Source organism: Trichechus manatus, unplaced genomic scaffold (genome assembly GCF_000243295.1).
Source record: "Trichechus manatus latirostris isolate Lorelei unplaced genomic scaffold, TriManLat1.0 scaffold00113, whole genome shotgun sequence".
Lineage (NCBI taxonomy): Eukaryota > Metazoa > Chordata > Mammalia > Sirenia > Trichechidae > Trichechus > Trichechus manatus.
Window position 1 is genome coordinate 8,782,030 of NW_004444049.1, and position 15,228 is coordinate 8,797,257.

A 15,228-nucleotide genomic window follows, 5' to 3' on the forward strand; every position below is an offset into this window, starting at 1 on the left:
ACACTTCACCAAAGAAGATACACAGATGGCAAGCATGCACATGAAAAGAAGTTCACCACCATTAGCCATTAGGGAACCATGATGAGATACCATTACACACCTATTAAAATGGCTGAAAAGTACTGACAATGCCAAGTACTGGGGAGAATGAAGAGCAGCTAGAACTACCTTTGTTTCTGAATAACAACTTATGCTACAAGAAGTGACATTTTGACTTTGTGGCTTTTGGCAAAGACACACTCACCAGTTTACTAAACAGGTTTTAGTCAGAGGATATCATCTAGAACTTGAATTGTACACCATATTTGAATGAACCATACAACTTTTTTTGCACGGGTAGAATCTTCCAGCCTTCAGTCGGTGGTGTATGCTATTTCCTCACTTGTAAAATCACTCTTGTATTTCGCCTTTATTTTGTCCTACGCTGGTGGTGTAGTGGTTAAGTGCTACAGCTGCTAACCAAAAGGTCAGTGGTTCGAATCCACTAGATGCTCCTTGGAAACTCTATGGGGCAGTTCTACTCTGTCCTATAGGGTCACTATGAGTCAGAATTGACTCAATGGCAAGAGGGTTTGGTTTTTTGGCCTAAAGCAGGGATCAGCAAACTTTTTCTGCAACAGGTCAGAAAGTATTTCCAGCTTTGCAGGACATTAGGCCTCTGTTCCAACAACTTAACTCTGCCCTCCTAGCGGAGAAGCAGCCACAGACAATAGGCAAATGAACAGGTGTGGGTGTGTTCCAATAAAACTTTTACTGACTACAGCTTGATGTGGCCATAATTTGCCATCCCATTATAGGGGCTGGAGCAGCAGGTGGTGCAGCTGACCCTCATTTAGAACCCAGCAGGCAGCTTACGGACGGAACCAAGCTGCCTTTCATTGGCGCTAAACATTGGGCGAGTGACTGCCTGGTTTTGTTGGGGGAGCATCTCACTGCTTACAAGCTCTGTTCCCAAGGCGGTTTCAAGAGGCCCTTTCGGGTCAGATCTCACCTTCAGTAGCACACACAGTGTCTCATTTCACCAGCCGTGCAGCAAGGGGGTAGCCAGAGGTGCAGGAGGCTGAGGGATTGTCTAAGGCTGAGCTGTATCAACAGTCCAGGTCTTGTGGGGCTAATTGCCTCCATGAACAACTGACTTCTTTGCCATGAGACCAGAAGAACTAGATGGTGCCCAGCTACCATTACTGAACATTTTGATTAAAGATTCTATAGAAGAATCCTGTTCAAAAGGGGGAAAATGCAGAACAGAATTTCAAAATCTCATGGACTCCAGACTTTCTGAAACCATAGAGGCTGGACAAACCCCTGAAACTATTGACCTGAGATCATCCTTAAACCTTAAAACAGAAATCTCCCCTGAAATCTTCTTAAAACCAAACAATAGTTTAGCTTAACCAGTAAAAAATGTCTGCCTTGAGCATTATGCTCTTTTAAGAACTATCTATATGGGATCAAGCTGACAACAGCAACTCGAAATCTTAGGGGGCAATGAGTTTATGTTAGTAGGGGAGGAACAACTCAAAAACGGAGAATGAGAATGGTTGCACAACTCTAAGAATATAATCAATGTCCCTGAATTGTACCTGGAGAAACTGTTGAATTAGGTATATGTTTTGCTGTGTATAGTCTCAACAAGAACAAAAATAAAGTATAAAAAAAAAGAGCCCAGGTCTCCTGACCTCAACCCCAGGTCTTCTCTCCTGACCCACAAAAACAGGAAGCATCTTCACCTGCCCCATCATGAAAGTAACTGCAGAGACCAGTGCTCTTCTGGGGTTGTCCAGGGACTGTATAGAGTTACCAAGAAGTTAGGAAGGATTCAGCTCGCCAGTCAGATATACTGAACAAGTATCACCTGGGGATCCAGGTGATCTTGACACATATCGCAGGTGAAGGAGCAGTGCCTTGGTCCTTCAGGCCACCCAGGGGTCCAAAACACAGCAGCAGGGCCAGGGCCCAGGGCATTATGCCAAGGCCCCCAGTCTTCACAATATCCACAGCAGGCTTGAAGGAATATACTTTATTAATCTAGCTTTCAAACACTAGAGGCTAAAAGTCAGCTGAATTATAACAACCTATTTACAGAGTGCTGCCTGCAGGCCGGACAGGGTTGGGGCTGGTTCTTCCCAACCACCCACCAAGCCCAGCCTCCAAACAGGCCAGGGGTCACCTTCCACCTGTAGCAGAAACACCTGGCACGCAGAGGACATTTCAATCTACCTGACCAAACCCTCAGGGATGGAACACAGGCGGGAGGGCGCCAGACCGACACAGAGTCGGACAGACACAGACAGGGGCTGAGACTGCCGAGAAGGCCGATGGGCTGCCTCAGTACTTCTTCAGGTTGTAGATCAGGCTTCCAGGAACCCTGGTGCCATGCAGGGGTGGCGAGTTCCAGACGGCAGAGCTGGTGCGTTTGTGGTAGCGGGGCTTGCTCTTCTTGAAGATGTCCTCCAAGTCCAGTGGGAGAATGGTCCCAAAGAGCTCGAGAAGGTTCGGGGGGTGGTAGTACTGGTGGATGATGGCCTGGCTGAGCTGGGTGCCTGCAGGCGGACACAGGAGGGTGGGTCACTGCCTTGTGGTTCTCCATGAGCCCCTCATCTCCCTGCCCCGCCCGCAGGCCCTTATCACCCTCTCTGCCCCAGCAGGCTCATGGAGCCCTCCTCCTGCCTCCTCACCCCTAAACCCTGATAACACTCTTATTTGACGTTCTCACTGCCAGCTCAACCTGAACACAGGTGCTCAAAGGCTTCCATGGGCCAGGCCCCAGACCCCACATCTACCTGGGAAGGAGGTGCCTTTTCTCCCCAACCAGGCTGAAGCTGTGGAGGTGTACAGCCCTGCCAACAAGGTGACGAGGACCCCAGGCATTAGGAGCTTGCTCAGTACCAGGCACCGTTGCAAGTGCTTCCCACGTACAGTGAAACCTGTGAGAGCTGGAACTCTGCGGAACTCCCTTGTTTTTCCGAGTCTAACCAGTTTTCCGCCTTTGACAGGGTGCAGTCTTCCCACTTTTCTATCGGTTGTTTTAGTGGAAAATATTTTGAGTTTTCCTTCTCTGACAAGTTTCTGCCTTATACAGGTTCCAGCTCTCGCAGGTTTTACTGTACTAACTCATTTTATCCTCAACACACGTGCTCAGGTTACTGTCACCCCATTTCACAGGTGAGGTAAGCTGTCTACAGCCAACTATGACGTTCAGCTTCAGAGCCACACTGACCCTTGCCCACTGCCACCTCCCTGACAACCTGACACCAGTAGTTAAGGAGACCAAGTCAGACTGATTCAAATGAAGGGAAACTCATAAATACAGGTAGTCTTCTGTAGAGCGCCAACCCCCTATGGGATTCCTGGTCCTTCCTCTGGGGCGTGAGACTGCACCCCACCCTGGCCTCCAGCTCAACAAACTCTGTAGAGCACCCACTGCATGCACTCGCTGTCTGCTCCACTCCCAGCAGGCCTTGCTCCCTGGCCTGAGGTGGCACAGTCACGCTCACCACACTCATTTCAACACTGGGGCCAGTCAACTCCGGGGTCAAACCCTGCTCAAGCGCTCTCCCCACCGCCCCCCCCAGGGCCTTTTTTGCCTACCCTGGCTGGCCGGAACTCCCAGCTCCAGCTCTTAGCCTAAACCTGTTACCACCTTTTACACCATTCCCGCCCCAGGCTGCTCATTTGGATCCACGTCTCCTCGTTCTGCTGCGAGGGATTCCTCAGAGGGTCCTACAGGCCAAGCTAGAACACCCAGCACAATGCCTGTCCCAGGGTCAGATGCGATTTCTACATTTGTCAAGAACAAAGGAGCCCAACATTGTAGGTCTGGTCCTCAGATGAGCCTGATGGCCCCAGGAGGCGCACCCCTCCCTGGGCGCATGCCCAGAGCTTGCTGGAGGCTCGGTGCCGGGCCATTACCTGAAGTCTCCAGTTCCCGGGCACAGTTTAACTTCCCAACGCCAGCAGTGCCCAGAGTCCTAGAAGGCACAGGTGGGGACCCAAGTCTCCTGAGGAGCTCTGGGCGCTGCTTACCGCTGGCCCAGGCGGGGATGGGCTTCCGGGGGTGGGCCTCATCATCGGTGGAGTCATCGCTGTTCAGATCCATCCCGTAGTTATCCGGGTTGATCTTGGGCGGCCCCCTGTGCCCTTGTGGAGTCATTTGATAAGATGTACAAACTGGAGACTGGAAGAGATCAATGTGGCCGTCAGCTCCCCTCCCCCTGCTTCCTGCATTCCCCGGGGGGGATGGGGCGGGGGAGGGGGGCAGGCATTGCATAGAGGCAGAACCAGGAGGTGTTGGGGCTCTCGTCACCACCCCCACTTCACAGGAAAAGTGAGAATGTCCAGGGCCTACTTTTCAATGTCAACAAGTCAAACCACATACACTACTCTCTAGTTTCCTTTCTCACGGCAAAAGTATGTTGCAAACACCCTTCCAGGTCGGTGGGTATAGATTCACCTCTGGACACTCCATGATTTGTAATGTAACCAACCATTATGGATGAACATTTGGCTAATTTCCAAGTTTTCGACATTTTAAACTATGCTGCAATGAAAATCCTTCCTCAAACTACATTTTGTCTGTAAGAGCAATAACCTAGAAACGGCCTGAATGCTCAACAATAGGGCCTGGCTGAAGAAATTCTGGCGCATCCAAACTAAGGAATACTACACACAACAAAACCCAAACCCGCGGCCATCGAGTCAATTCCGACTCATAGAAACCCTATAGGACAGAGTAGAACTGCCCCATAGGGTTTCTAAGGCTATACTCTTTACGGCAGCAGATCACGAGGTCTTTTCTCCCATGGAGCAGCTGGGTGGGTTCGAACCACTGATCTTTCAGTTAGTAGTGGAACACTTAACCACTGTACCACCAGGGCTCCTCCAAGGAATACTACTCAGCCATTAAAAATAGGAGACTTGTACATGCTGAAATAGACAGATGTTTGCAATACACTAAGTGAAAAAAAGTGGAACAAAAAAAAAAAAAAAAAAATCAAGCAGCCGAATGCTATGTATACTCTATAATAGCCATTTTAAAATATGTATGTGTGCACACACACGTGTGTGTGTGCATGCACATACTCGCGAAATGGTTATATATGTAAATATCTAGCAGTATACACACCAGGTTTAATAGAGTTTATTTCTGAGAGTACTTTTTTTTAGCTTTACTCTTAAAAGGTTTAGTTGTTTTTTACAACAAATTCTATTTTTGGAATAAAAAAGAATATACATATCAAAACTAATAAAACCAATGAGGTCAACTGTATCCTTCCTCTTTCTTAGGGCCCTAATATAGCCCATGCTGCCCAGCTACAGGGAGGAGAATAATCAGAGCAGGGCCCTCTCAGCTCTGTGGCCCAGCCTCACCTGCACGTCCATGGTCACGTTCGGGCCTTTGTTGGCCACTGCCGCCTCCTTAGCTTTCTTCTCCTGCTCCTCCTGCAGCCGCTGCTCAGCCAGGCGCTGCTGCTCTTCCTGGGGCGCAGCCACCAGCAGAGGTGTTAGGAAGCCAAGGGTGTGCCCTTCCCTCCCCCAGTGCCAACCCCACACAGCACGGCAGCGAGGCAGCTCCTGCACCAGGAGTCAGCAGATTGGGTCTTCCCACTCTCCCAGCCCAAGCTCAGGAGACCCCTCACCTTGTTCTTCTTCTCCTCCAGCTCCCTCTGCAGTCGCTCCTTCTGCAGCCGCAGGGCCTTCTCCCTCTCCTGCGCCTCCCTGGGGACCAAGCAAGAACCTGTCACAGCAGGAACTGGAGGCCAGGCCCTGTCCCTGCCAGGGAAGCCAGGAGGCCCACCAGGACCCACATGGGAAGATGGAACGCAGAACGCGCACACTGGCTTAGAATCAACAGCTGTGCTTTCACCCGAAGAGCTAGGAATGCGCACACCAAAGGTGAAGGAGCAGGAATCAAGCCCAGCTTTGGGGTCCACCAAAGTCTGACCCCTACTCTTGCCCGCAACTCAGGTCTCTGGGCCTCACTTTTCTCTTCTGAACAATGTGATCAGAACGGCTTTCCTTCAAGGTCATCACCAGAATTCAATGAGACAATTCGTGTTACCTCCCCACCACCACGCCGGTGTTAAGGCAATGCTCTGCTAGCATCGTACTACCTCACAGGGCAGACACTGGCTCCAAGCAGTTCATGGGGCTTGGGGTCACCTCCATAACTTCCTAGCTTGTGACCTTGAACAAATCATTTAACCTCTCTGAATCTGCTTCCTCCTCCGTGAAACAGAGCTGATGGTTCTGAATGTTCTGACCCCAGAGGGGCCTTCAGATGAGGATTCAGCAAGGAAATGTGCATAAGCTGAGTACCCGACACATGGCTGCAGCCACATCACCTTCACGCCAACTCCACACAAAGCCCCCAGCACTGCCAAAACCCATTCACCCACCCCATCTCCCCCTCCAACCGCCAAGGAAAGTCAGCCAAGTGTCCCTCTCTCTGGCTCGGCCCACAGAACCAGGGACACCTTCATCCCAGTCAACTTAACGAAGCCCCAGGAGATGGCCCCACCCTGTCCAGCCCTCTGGCTGCAATTCTCAGACCCACAAAGACGGAAACAGACAAAAGTCTGGCCCAGCCTTCCTGGCCTGCATGCTTCCTGGGAGGTAGCAGCAGGAAAGAGGATGGCTGTAGGGCCTGGGTCTGGGTATGTCTGTGTGTCTGTATAACCATGTGGGCACAGTTTTCTGACTACACACAGGCATGTTTGTCTACACTAACAGGCACCAAAAATCCAAACTCATCACCATCGAGTCAATTCTGACTCATAGTGACCCTATAGGACAGAGTAGAACTGCCACGTAGGGTTTCTAAGGCTGTAATTTTTATGGAAGCAGACTGCCACATCTTTATCCCGCAGAGCAGCTGGTGGATTCAAATCGTCGACCTTTCGGTCAGCAGCTGAGCACTTAACCACTGCGCCACCAGGGCTCCTTACTAACGGGCACAGGATCCCATGGATCTCTCAGCCAACAGTGACTTCTTCTCATCCACCTTGCATCCCTGGGCCCAGCACAACAGGGCCAGGGTAAGCCCCAGCTATGCCTGCACAATTAATGGTAGAGTTCCTATCCACTGCAGAGAAGACTGCATCTGCCAGTCTGGAGACCCAGGGATCATCTGGTCCACAGTTCTCAATGGAGAACAGTCTAGAAATGTCGGTGGAGAGGGGAAACCTGAGTTGTCATCATCACCAGGGAGGTACATTGAGTGGGCAGGGGCTAAGGACACTACATGTCCTACAAAGTACCAAAAAGCATCACCACAAAAAAATCTCCTGGTCCAGACACCAACGGTGCCCCTTTTGAGAAACATTAGCTCGTCCCTCCCACCTTGTGTCAGCTGAGGAAATAATGAACCAAAGGGGCTGGTACAGGTGGTTGAAGGCAAAACCAAGACAAAGCCCCCAGTGACCCTGCCTGCTGCCCCAAGTGCCCTGTAGCCAACGTGCACTGTGTTCAGGTGGCCCCTGCTGTGGGCAGCTGGGTTTGGAGCCAAAAAAAACCTGCCCTTCTTTGCAAACCACCAAGTGAAGGTGTGAGCTGCATCTGGGCGGCCGCTACCCCCCCTCATCCACACACACACACGGGAACGCAGGGTGGAGGCGTGGTGGAATGGCAGGGGTTGCCTGCGGGCAATGGGTCACCTGCCTGGCCTGTGGCGGCCCTCACCTCTCAGCCTGGAGCCGCTCCCGCTCCCTCTTGCGCTCCAGCTCCTTCCGCTTCTCCTGCTCTGCCAGCTGCCGCTCTTGCTCACGCTGCTCTGCCAGCTGCCGCTCCTGCTCCCGCTGCTCTGCCAGCTGCCGCTCCTGCTCCCGCTGCTCTGCCAGCTGCCGCTCCTGCTCACGCTGCTCTGCCAGCCTTTTGGCCTCAGCTGCCTTCCGCAGCCGCTCCTGCTCCTCCTCCTTCTTCTTCTGCAGAAGCTCTTGGTGGCGCCGCTCTTCTTCCTCCTGAGATTTTAACGGAGAGCAAGGTCAGGGCCTCTGGCCAGGCATGGGCCAGAGAGGTCTAGTGGGGAGGGGAGGCTGGCAGGAGGGTGGGGTGCCTGCCCCACGGGGCAGCCCAGGCCCCTCTCACGTCGGCCACCATGACAGAGACCAGCAGGGCTAAGCCACAGAACACCCCACGCAAGACCCAGCAAGAACCTCCACGACCAGCCTGAGATGGCACCTTGTGACAACCTCTTTTTTTTTTTAATTGTTGTACTTTAAGTGAACGTTTACAATTCAAGTTAGTCTCTCATACAAAAATTTATACATACATTGTTATGTGACCCTCGTTGCTCTCCCTATACTGTGATAGCACACTCTTGCTTTCCACCCTGGATTTCAACCAGCTCCTGACCCTCTCTGCCTTCTCTTCTTGCCTCCAGACAGGAGCTGTCCATTTAGTCTCATGTATCTACTTGAGCTAAGAAGAAGCACACTCTTCACGAGTATCATTTTATGTCTCATAGTCCAGTCTAATCTTTGTCTGAAGAGTTGGCCTTGGGAATGGTTTTAGTTTTGGGCTAACAGAGAGTTCAGGGGTCATGTCTTCCAGGGTCCCTCCAGTCTCAATCAAACCATTAAGTCTGGTCTTTTTACTAGAATTTGAATTCTGCACCCCACTTTTCTCCTGCTCCGTCAGGGACTCTCTGTTGTGTTCCATGTCAGGGTGATCATTGCTGGTGACAACCTCTTTTATTAAGCGGTTAAGCATGTACCCTCTGGAGCCACATTCACCAGCTGCATGACGCTATGGAAGCCACTTAACCTCTGGCCTGTTTCCTCATCTATAAAACGGGAACAACAGCAATAGTTACACCTCAAGGAGCTGCTGAGTTTATATATGTAACACACTTAGAACATGCCTCGCACATAGTAAACACTCAATAAATTTTAGCCATTAAGTAATACAAGCCCCTAATGACAGACTGGTGTGGCCTAGAGTTATAAGACTGACAGTCCCAGGATGACCATGCAGACGGAGCATTCAGAATATGGATAATGACAGCAAACACGTACACAGCACTCATCACGTGCTAGACAATGTTCTAAGCACTTCACATACATTAAACACATTTAATCCCCACAACAAACCTGTAAAGTAGATATCACTTGTTAGAGATTTAATTGTGTCCCCCAAACACATGTTGTAAATCCTAACCCTTATACCTGTGGTTACAATGCCATTTGGGAATGGGTTTTCTTTGTTACGTTAATGAGACGATATTAGTGTGGGTATGTCTTAAGTCAATTTCTTTTGAGATATAAAAGAGATTAAACAAGCAAGGGAGCAAGCAGAGATGGGGAATGACATGCTATGCCACATGAAGACCACCAAGGAACCAAGAAATAGAAGCCGAAGAGACATATAAGCACCTTTCCCCCGGAGACAACAGACAGAAAGGCTTCCCCTAGGGCAGTAGCTCTGAATCCAGACTTCTAGCCTCCTAACTGTGAGAAAATAAATTTCTGTTTGTTAAAGCCACCCACTTGTGGTATTTCTGTTATAGCAGCACTAGATAACTAAGACACCGCTGTTACTTGAAGTAATGGAAACACAGAGAGGTCAAGTAACCTGCCCGAGGTAACACAGCTAATAAATGGCAGAGCTGAGACTGGAACCCAGAAAAGGCAGGCTTCAGAGTCCATGCACTTAGCCCTCAAACTGCCACTGCTACAGAAAACGGGAGGCAGGTCACTGTCACCATCCCCATCCCAGAAGCATCTGTTGAACCTCCTTCTGGGTTTGAAGCAACGCAATCTACCAGGATCAAGCCAACAAAGGGGTGGGCCCAGCAGAATCCTCCTTGGTGCCCCCCAGTCATTGTGGCCCATCCTGCCCCACCTCTTCCCTGACGCCGCAGCCCTCTCTGCCCACCTCTTCCCTGATGCCCCAGCCCTCCGCCCACCTCTTCCCTGACGCCCCAGCCCTCTGCCCACCTGCGCTCGCACCTGCTGCAGCCACTTGAGCCTCCGCGCCTCCTCCTCCTGCTTCCTGCGTGCCTCTACCTCCTCCATCTTCTTGGCTGCCGCCTTTTTCTTGGCCTTCTCCTCTGCTAGCCGCTCCTCCTTGGCCTGTAGAACCCCCGCCCCAGGTGCCCATTGAGCACTCCTGCTCACTTGGCCCTGCAGAACAGGGCCCAGAACTGAGCATGGTAGGCCTCCTGCCCTGCTGCAACCCCGCCCCTTCCCCCCAGTCCAGGGGAGAGGGCTCAGAAGCCGGTCCTGCCCAGAAGTGTCAGAGCACCCACTCACAAAGGGCTGCTGGGCGAACAAGCCAAGACCTTCAACCCCCCGCTGGGCTCTGAGCCAACTCCAAGCCCCATGGGGCAGAAGTACAGGGCATCCAACCCATAACTTCCCTAGGTGTCCAGGCCTAACCCACAGGCCACCAGGTCTGAACTACTTGGCTCCGCCCAAGGTGCAACCCAGCCCGAAGCTGGCCGCCCATCAGCCTGAGGCGCGCACCTTCTCGGTCTTCTCGTCGATCTGAGCGAATTTCTGCTCCATCTGCTTCTTCTTCTCCTCCTTCATCTGCTCCACCCGCTCCCGGGCCTGCAGCACCTTGCGGAGACGCTCCTCACGCTTCCTGTGGGCACAGGGCCGTCATAGGGTGCCCAGCCGAGGCCAGGGGGCAGGACGGTGGTCGGGGCTGTGCCACTTACAGCTTCATCTCCTCCAGTCGCCGCCGCTTGTCCTCCTCCACCTTCTGCCTGCGGAGCTGCTCTGCCTCCTCCTTGCGCCGCAGGTTCTCCAGGCGCTGCCGCTCCTTCTCCTGGGGAGGGGAGGGCGTGAGCGTACACAGTCAGTGCTGGACTAGGGACACGGCCAACCCGGGACAACCTCCCAACCCAAAGGGCTGCCCAGCGGTCCCCCAGCAGCCCCCAGCCAGCTGGGCAGCAGCAGCATCTTATCTTTCTCATCTGCTTAGAGGCAGCAGTGTCGCCTTCTAAATATGCCCTCCACCCCCACCCAGACCAAGTCCTGGGGCTTCAGCTTCTCCTCCCAAGGGCCTGAGTCATAGGTGCCCGTGACTGAGTCCTGTCAAGCCACAGGCAGCAGAAAAATCAGGGCTCCGAGGATGACTATGTAAAAACTGCCTTTGAAAAGAGAACAAAGAATGAGATTGGGAAAGGCAGCTTTGAAGGTGTGGTTAACATTCTATTAATGAGGGTGGCAGGTAGACAAGTTTTAAATTATTATTCTGCTCTACAACTTGTGTGTGTACACACACATATATACCTTCTTTTGTCTATATCAACTATAATAGTTGAAAGAAAATGAGAATAAAAGAAAGTATAGCCAAATGCTAAGAGAGGTTGCTATAGAGATGAGGGACAGTATTTTTTCCTTTTATTTTCTAAACTGCCTAGGATATGGCTGCATTACTTTAGCAATTTTAAAAAGAACTTTTTTGAAGTAGTAGATGGTTGTCCAGCAGACCGATGCTGGGGCCACCCTCCTCAGCAGGCCCAGGGAGCCCCGGCAGCACGGCCACAGCACTGGGCAACCAGCAGGGACAGACAGGGGCTCCAAGGCCACCCTGGCCACAGACAAGACTGGTACCTTACACCTGAATGGCCAGGGGATGTGAGTGGAGGCTGGGGCCCAAGCTGGAGCCCCACCCCATCACCCAACCTGGCTCTGCCCTGCCCTCCCGACACTGGTCACTGCTCACCTCTCCCTGGCCTCTGGAGAGGTGCATTCCCACCTAGAAATCTGCCCCAAAGTAATCAAACCCTCCTCAAGGGGGAGAGATGGGATTCTAGTTTCAGTTTAGATGGAGTAAACACTCCGCACTGTCTCTCCCGCTCACAGTGGCTATAAACCCTGAACAGAATGCATGGAGCCGCCGTCTAGGGCCTCTGAAAAGCAAACAGTAACAGGCCAACTGGGGAAGGAGACTAGATTTTAAAGCACCACTGACCGCCAATCACTTTTCCATTTTTTCCCGCCAGCCTAAACTCAGTGCAACCTAAAACCCAGAAGGGGTCAGGAGAGAACTCTAGGAAAGCCCTCAAGTTCTGGCTCAAGGACAAAAACAGGAACTTCTAACAACACAGAGAGTACAGGAATCCCGTACTTGTTTTTCTCTCTCCGTTCTCTCATGCCCCAGCCCACAAGAAGTCAGAGGAACTCGCAGGAGTCAAAGCTCTGTGGAGGGAGAGAACCTTCCTCTCCAGTCTAGGGAGCTGTGATCCCAAAAGGCTGGGGCAAAACCTCGCTGCTTTTTTCTTTCTGTCTCCCCGCTACTCATCCTTGAAGGCAGACATAGAAGCATGCAGCAGAGCAGGGGTACCTAAAGTCCCAGGTTCCTGGCTGGAGGAAAGAAAGAGGGAGCCCCAAAGAACCAGGAAGTACTGGACAGATCGGGCAAATGATAACCATGAGGTTATTTATGAACTCCTGGGCTTACCCCATTATGGACTGAATTGTGTTCCCCAAAAATAAGTTGTAAATCCTACTAGACCTATGATTATAATCCCATTTGGGAATTGGGTTTTCTTTGTTGTATTAATGAGACAATATTAGTGTAGGGTGTACCTTGAGTCAATCTCTTTTGAGATCTAAAAACAGTAGATCAGGCACAGAGAAGCAAGGAGAGTTGGGAAAAGAGAGATGCCAAGCCACATGAAGATCGCCCAGGAGCAGAAGCTCAGAGGAGACAAGGACTTCCTCCAGAGCCGACAGACAGAGAAAGCCTTCCCCTAGAGCTGGCGCCCTGAATTTGGAATTGTGGCCTCCTAAACTGTGAGAAAATAAACTTCTGCTTGTTAAAGCCATCCACTTGTGGTATTTCTGTTATAGCAGCACTAGATAACTGAGATACCCCCAAACCGCAGCTGCATGGACCTGACCCCAATTACCACACCAAAGACTGTGAGGACCAAACTAACAGAGCACTTCCAGGTCCCAACCTACCCCCTGACTGGTGCACACCCAGGGCAGATCCAAACATCACTGCAGACTTTGAAATCTGAACTAACATTGGAACAGCACTCCACAGAAGGTGGGTTGGAACTTGTGGCCTGAACCTTACCTATGGAAGAGGTGCACATTTTTAAGGTGCTGAGAGAAAAGAACCCAGAACTCGAAAGCCACTGAAAATACCCTTCAGAAATGAAGATGAAGTAGACATTCTCAGATGAAGGAAAACTAAGAAACCGTTGCCAGGACACCTGCTTTGAGAGAACCGTTAAGGGGCGTTGTCCAGACAGAAGGGCAATGATACCAGGAGGAAACGCGAAACATCAGGAATGAGGTGAGAGCAACAGAAATGGCAGATAGTTGGATAAATCTTCATCTCCTCTTGAGTTATTTAAAATCGTGAAAACAGAAATGACAACGTTGTCTGATGGTGGAGCCGACGCACAGAGATGTAGAAGACGATTGTAGCATACGGAGGAAGGAGTGACGGGACCTACGTGAGGGGAAAGTTTCCACATTCCAACTCAACTGGTAAGACACTGATTCCAAAAGGACTGTGAAAAGTACGTAAAACGCCTAAAAACACAAAAACCAAACCCGTTGCCGTCCAGTCAATTCTGACTCACAGCCACCCTTTAAGACAGAGTAGAACTGCCCCATAGGGTTTCCAAGACTGTAAATCTTCACCGAAGCAGACTGCCACATCTTTCCACTGAGAAACCACCGACCTTTTGGTTAGCAGCCGAGTGTTTTAACCACTGTGCCACTAGGGCTCCTTAAGTAATACCTAGAACACCACTAAAAAACAGTCTGCAAGATGATATAGCCAAATCATTATAAATTAAAAACACAATACTAATAAATGTTCAAATAACCCTCAAAAATGGCAAGGGGGGGGGGACAAGAAAAAACAAAGAAAACAGACAAATAAAAAAATGGTAGACCTAAATCCAAACATAACATTAAATGTAAATATACCAAATCAAAAGCATTGCTAGAATGAATGAGGAGCCCTGGTGGCACAGTGATTAAAGCGCTTAGGGGCTAACTAAAAGGTCAGAGGTTAGAACCCACCAGCCACTCCTCGGGAGAAAAATGTGGCAGTCTGCATCGGTAAGGATTTACAGCGGAGGGTCTCTCTCTGCCACCTACTGAATGGTCACCTCAAACCAAGCTCAGTGCTAGGTGCTGGGCACACATTACTCTGTGGCTCATCAAATCTCTATGAAGTAACCACTGGTCTCCTCATGATGAAGCTGAGGAAACTTAGGCCCAAAGGTTGAGAAATGTGTCCAGGGCCCCAAAGGCAGGAGCTGGGATTTAAACCCAGGTATTTACCCCTGCACCCTTCCTAGGCCCCTAGTCTTCTAACTTAGGCCCACCCCACACCCACCAGATGCCCCGTCCAAGGGCCTCGGCTCATCACCGTGAGGTCGCAGGACGCTGGTCAGTCTGGGTAGGGGCACGTGTGGGGCTTCTCCTCAGGGGAGGAGTAAGTGCAGGTTGCGTTCACCGCAGTGGGCCTGGCACGAGAAAAGGTGCCGTCAGACCATGTGGCCCGTTTGCTGGCACACTGGAAGGCGTGCCACCATCACCTCAGCCACCCAGAGGAGACCAGCCCCCTTGCAAGGTCAGGTCCTGCCTGTCCAGCTGCCGGGAGGCCCTCCACTTGCTCAGCCCCAAGACAGTGCTGCTCAGCCCTGGCTGGAGGCAGAAGCCCTCCCCACTGCACAGGGCAACCCTGTGCGGCCAAGCGGGAATCCCTTCAGAGCGTCTGTGGGAGTTAAAGGGATGGATGGGCTACAGCCTTGGCAACTAGCCCAGGAGACCCCAGGGAGCTGGGAGTGTGGGCTGCGCAGGCCCCAGCTCCCCACGGCTCCTCGTTGGTGGCCGGTGGCTGGCTCAGCTCAGCTCAGCTCTGAGGTATCTGAGAAGAGAACAGCGGCCTGGTTCCCAGAGGCCACCACTGACAGTTACACCATCACCAGCAAGGCCCCACCTCCAACCACAATCAGACCCAGACCTCCTTGGCCCCTGTGGCTCTGCCCCTGCAAGGCACAGCTCAGGTTTGTGACCTGATAGATCTCAGTGGTTCTGGGGATCAGAAACAACTCGTCTGTTCTCTTCACAGCCCACAGACCCTGAGCGGAAGCTGGTTGCTGGGAGGTGGCTGTGGGGAACACTTGAAGCTGTGGGGAACACTTCAAGCGGTGGGGAACACTTCAAGCGGTGGGGAACACTTGAAGCTGTGGGGAACACTTCAAGCGGTGGGGAACACTTGAAGCGGTGGGGAACACTTGAAGCT

The 15,228-nt window shown here is 51.5% G+C and overlaps 1 protein-coding gene across 1 annotated transcript in view; it reads right to left on the reverse strand.

The window, feature by feature from the left end:
- Positions 1-1,616: 1,616 nt before the first annotated feature.
- INCENP (inner centromere protein) overlaps positions 1,617-15,228 on the reverse strand; it is a 29,426-nt gene continuing 15,814 nt past the window's right edge. Inside the window, exons 12-19 of the mRNA XM_023738261.1 lie at positions 10,661-10,770; positions 10,464-10,584; positions 9,936-10,070; positions 7,681-7,958; positions 5,640-5,718; positions 5,371-5,478; positions 4,027-4,177; positions 1,617-2,543 (exon numbers count right to left, since the gene is read on the reverse strand). Of these exons, the coding sequence (XP_023594029.1) occupies positions 2,329-2,543; positions 4,027-4,177; positions 5,371-5,478; positions 5,640-5,718; positions 7,681-7,958; positions 9,936-10,070; positions 10,464-10,584; positions 10,661-10,770 (1,197 nt within the window). The 3' untranslated portion in view covers positions 1,617-2,328. The remainder of the gene's footprint in view (positions 2,544-4,026; positions 4,178-5,370; positions 5,479-5,639; positions 5,719-7,680; positions 7,959-9,935; positions 10,071-10,463; positions 10,585-10,660; positions 10,771-15,228) is intronic.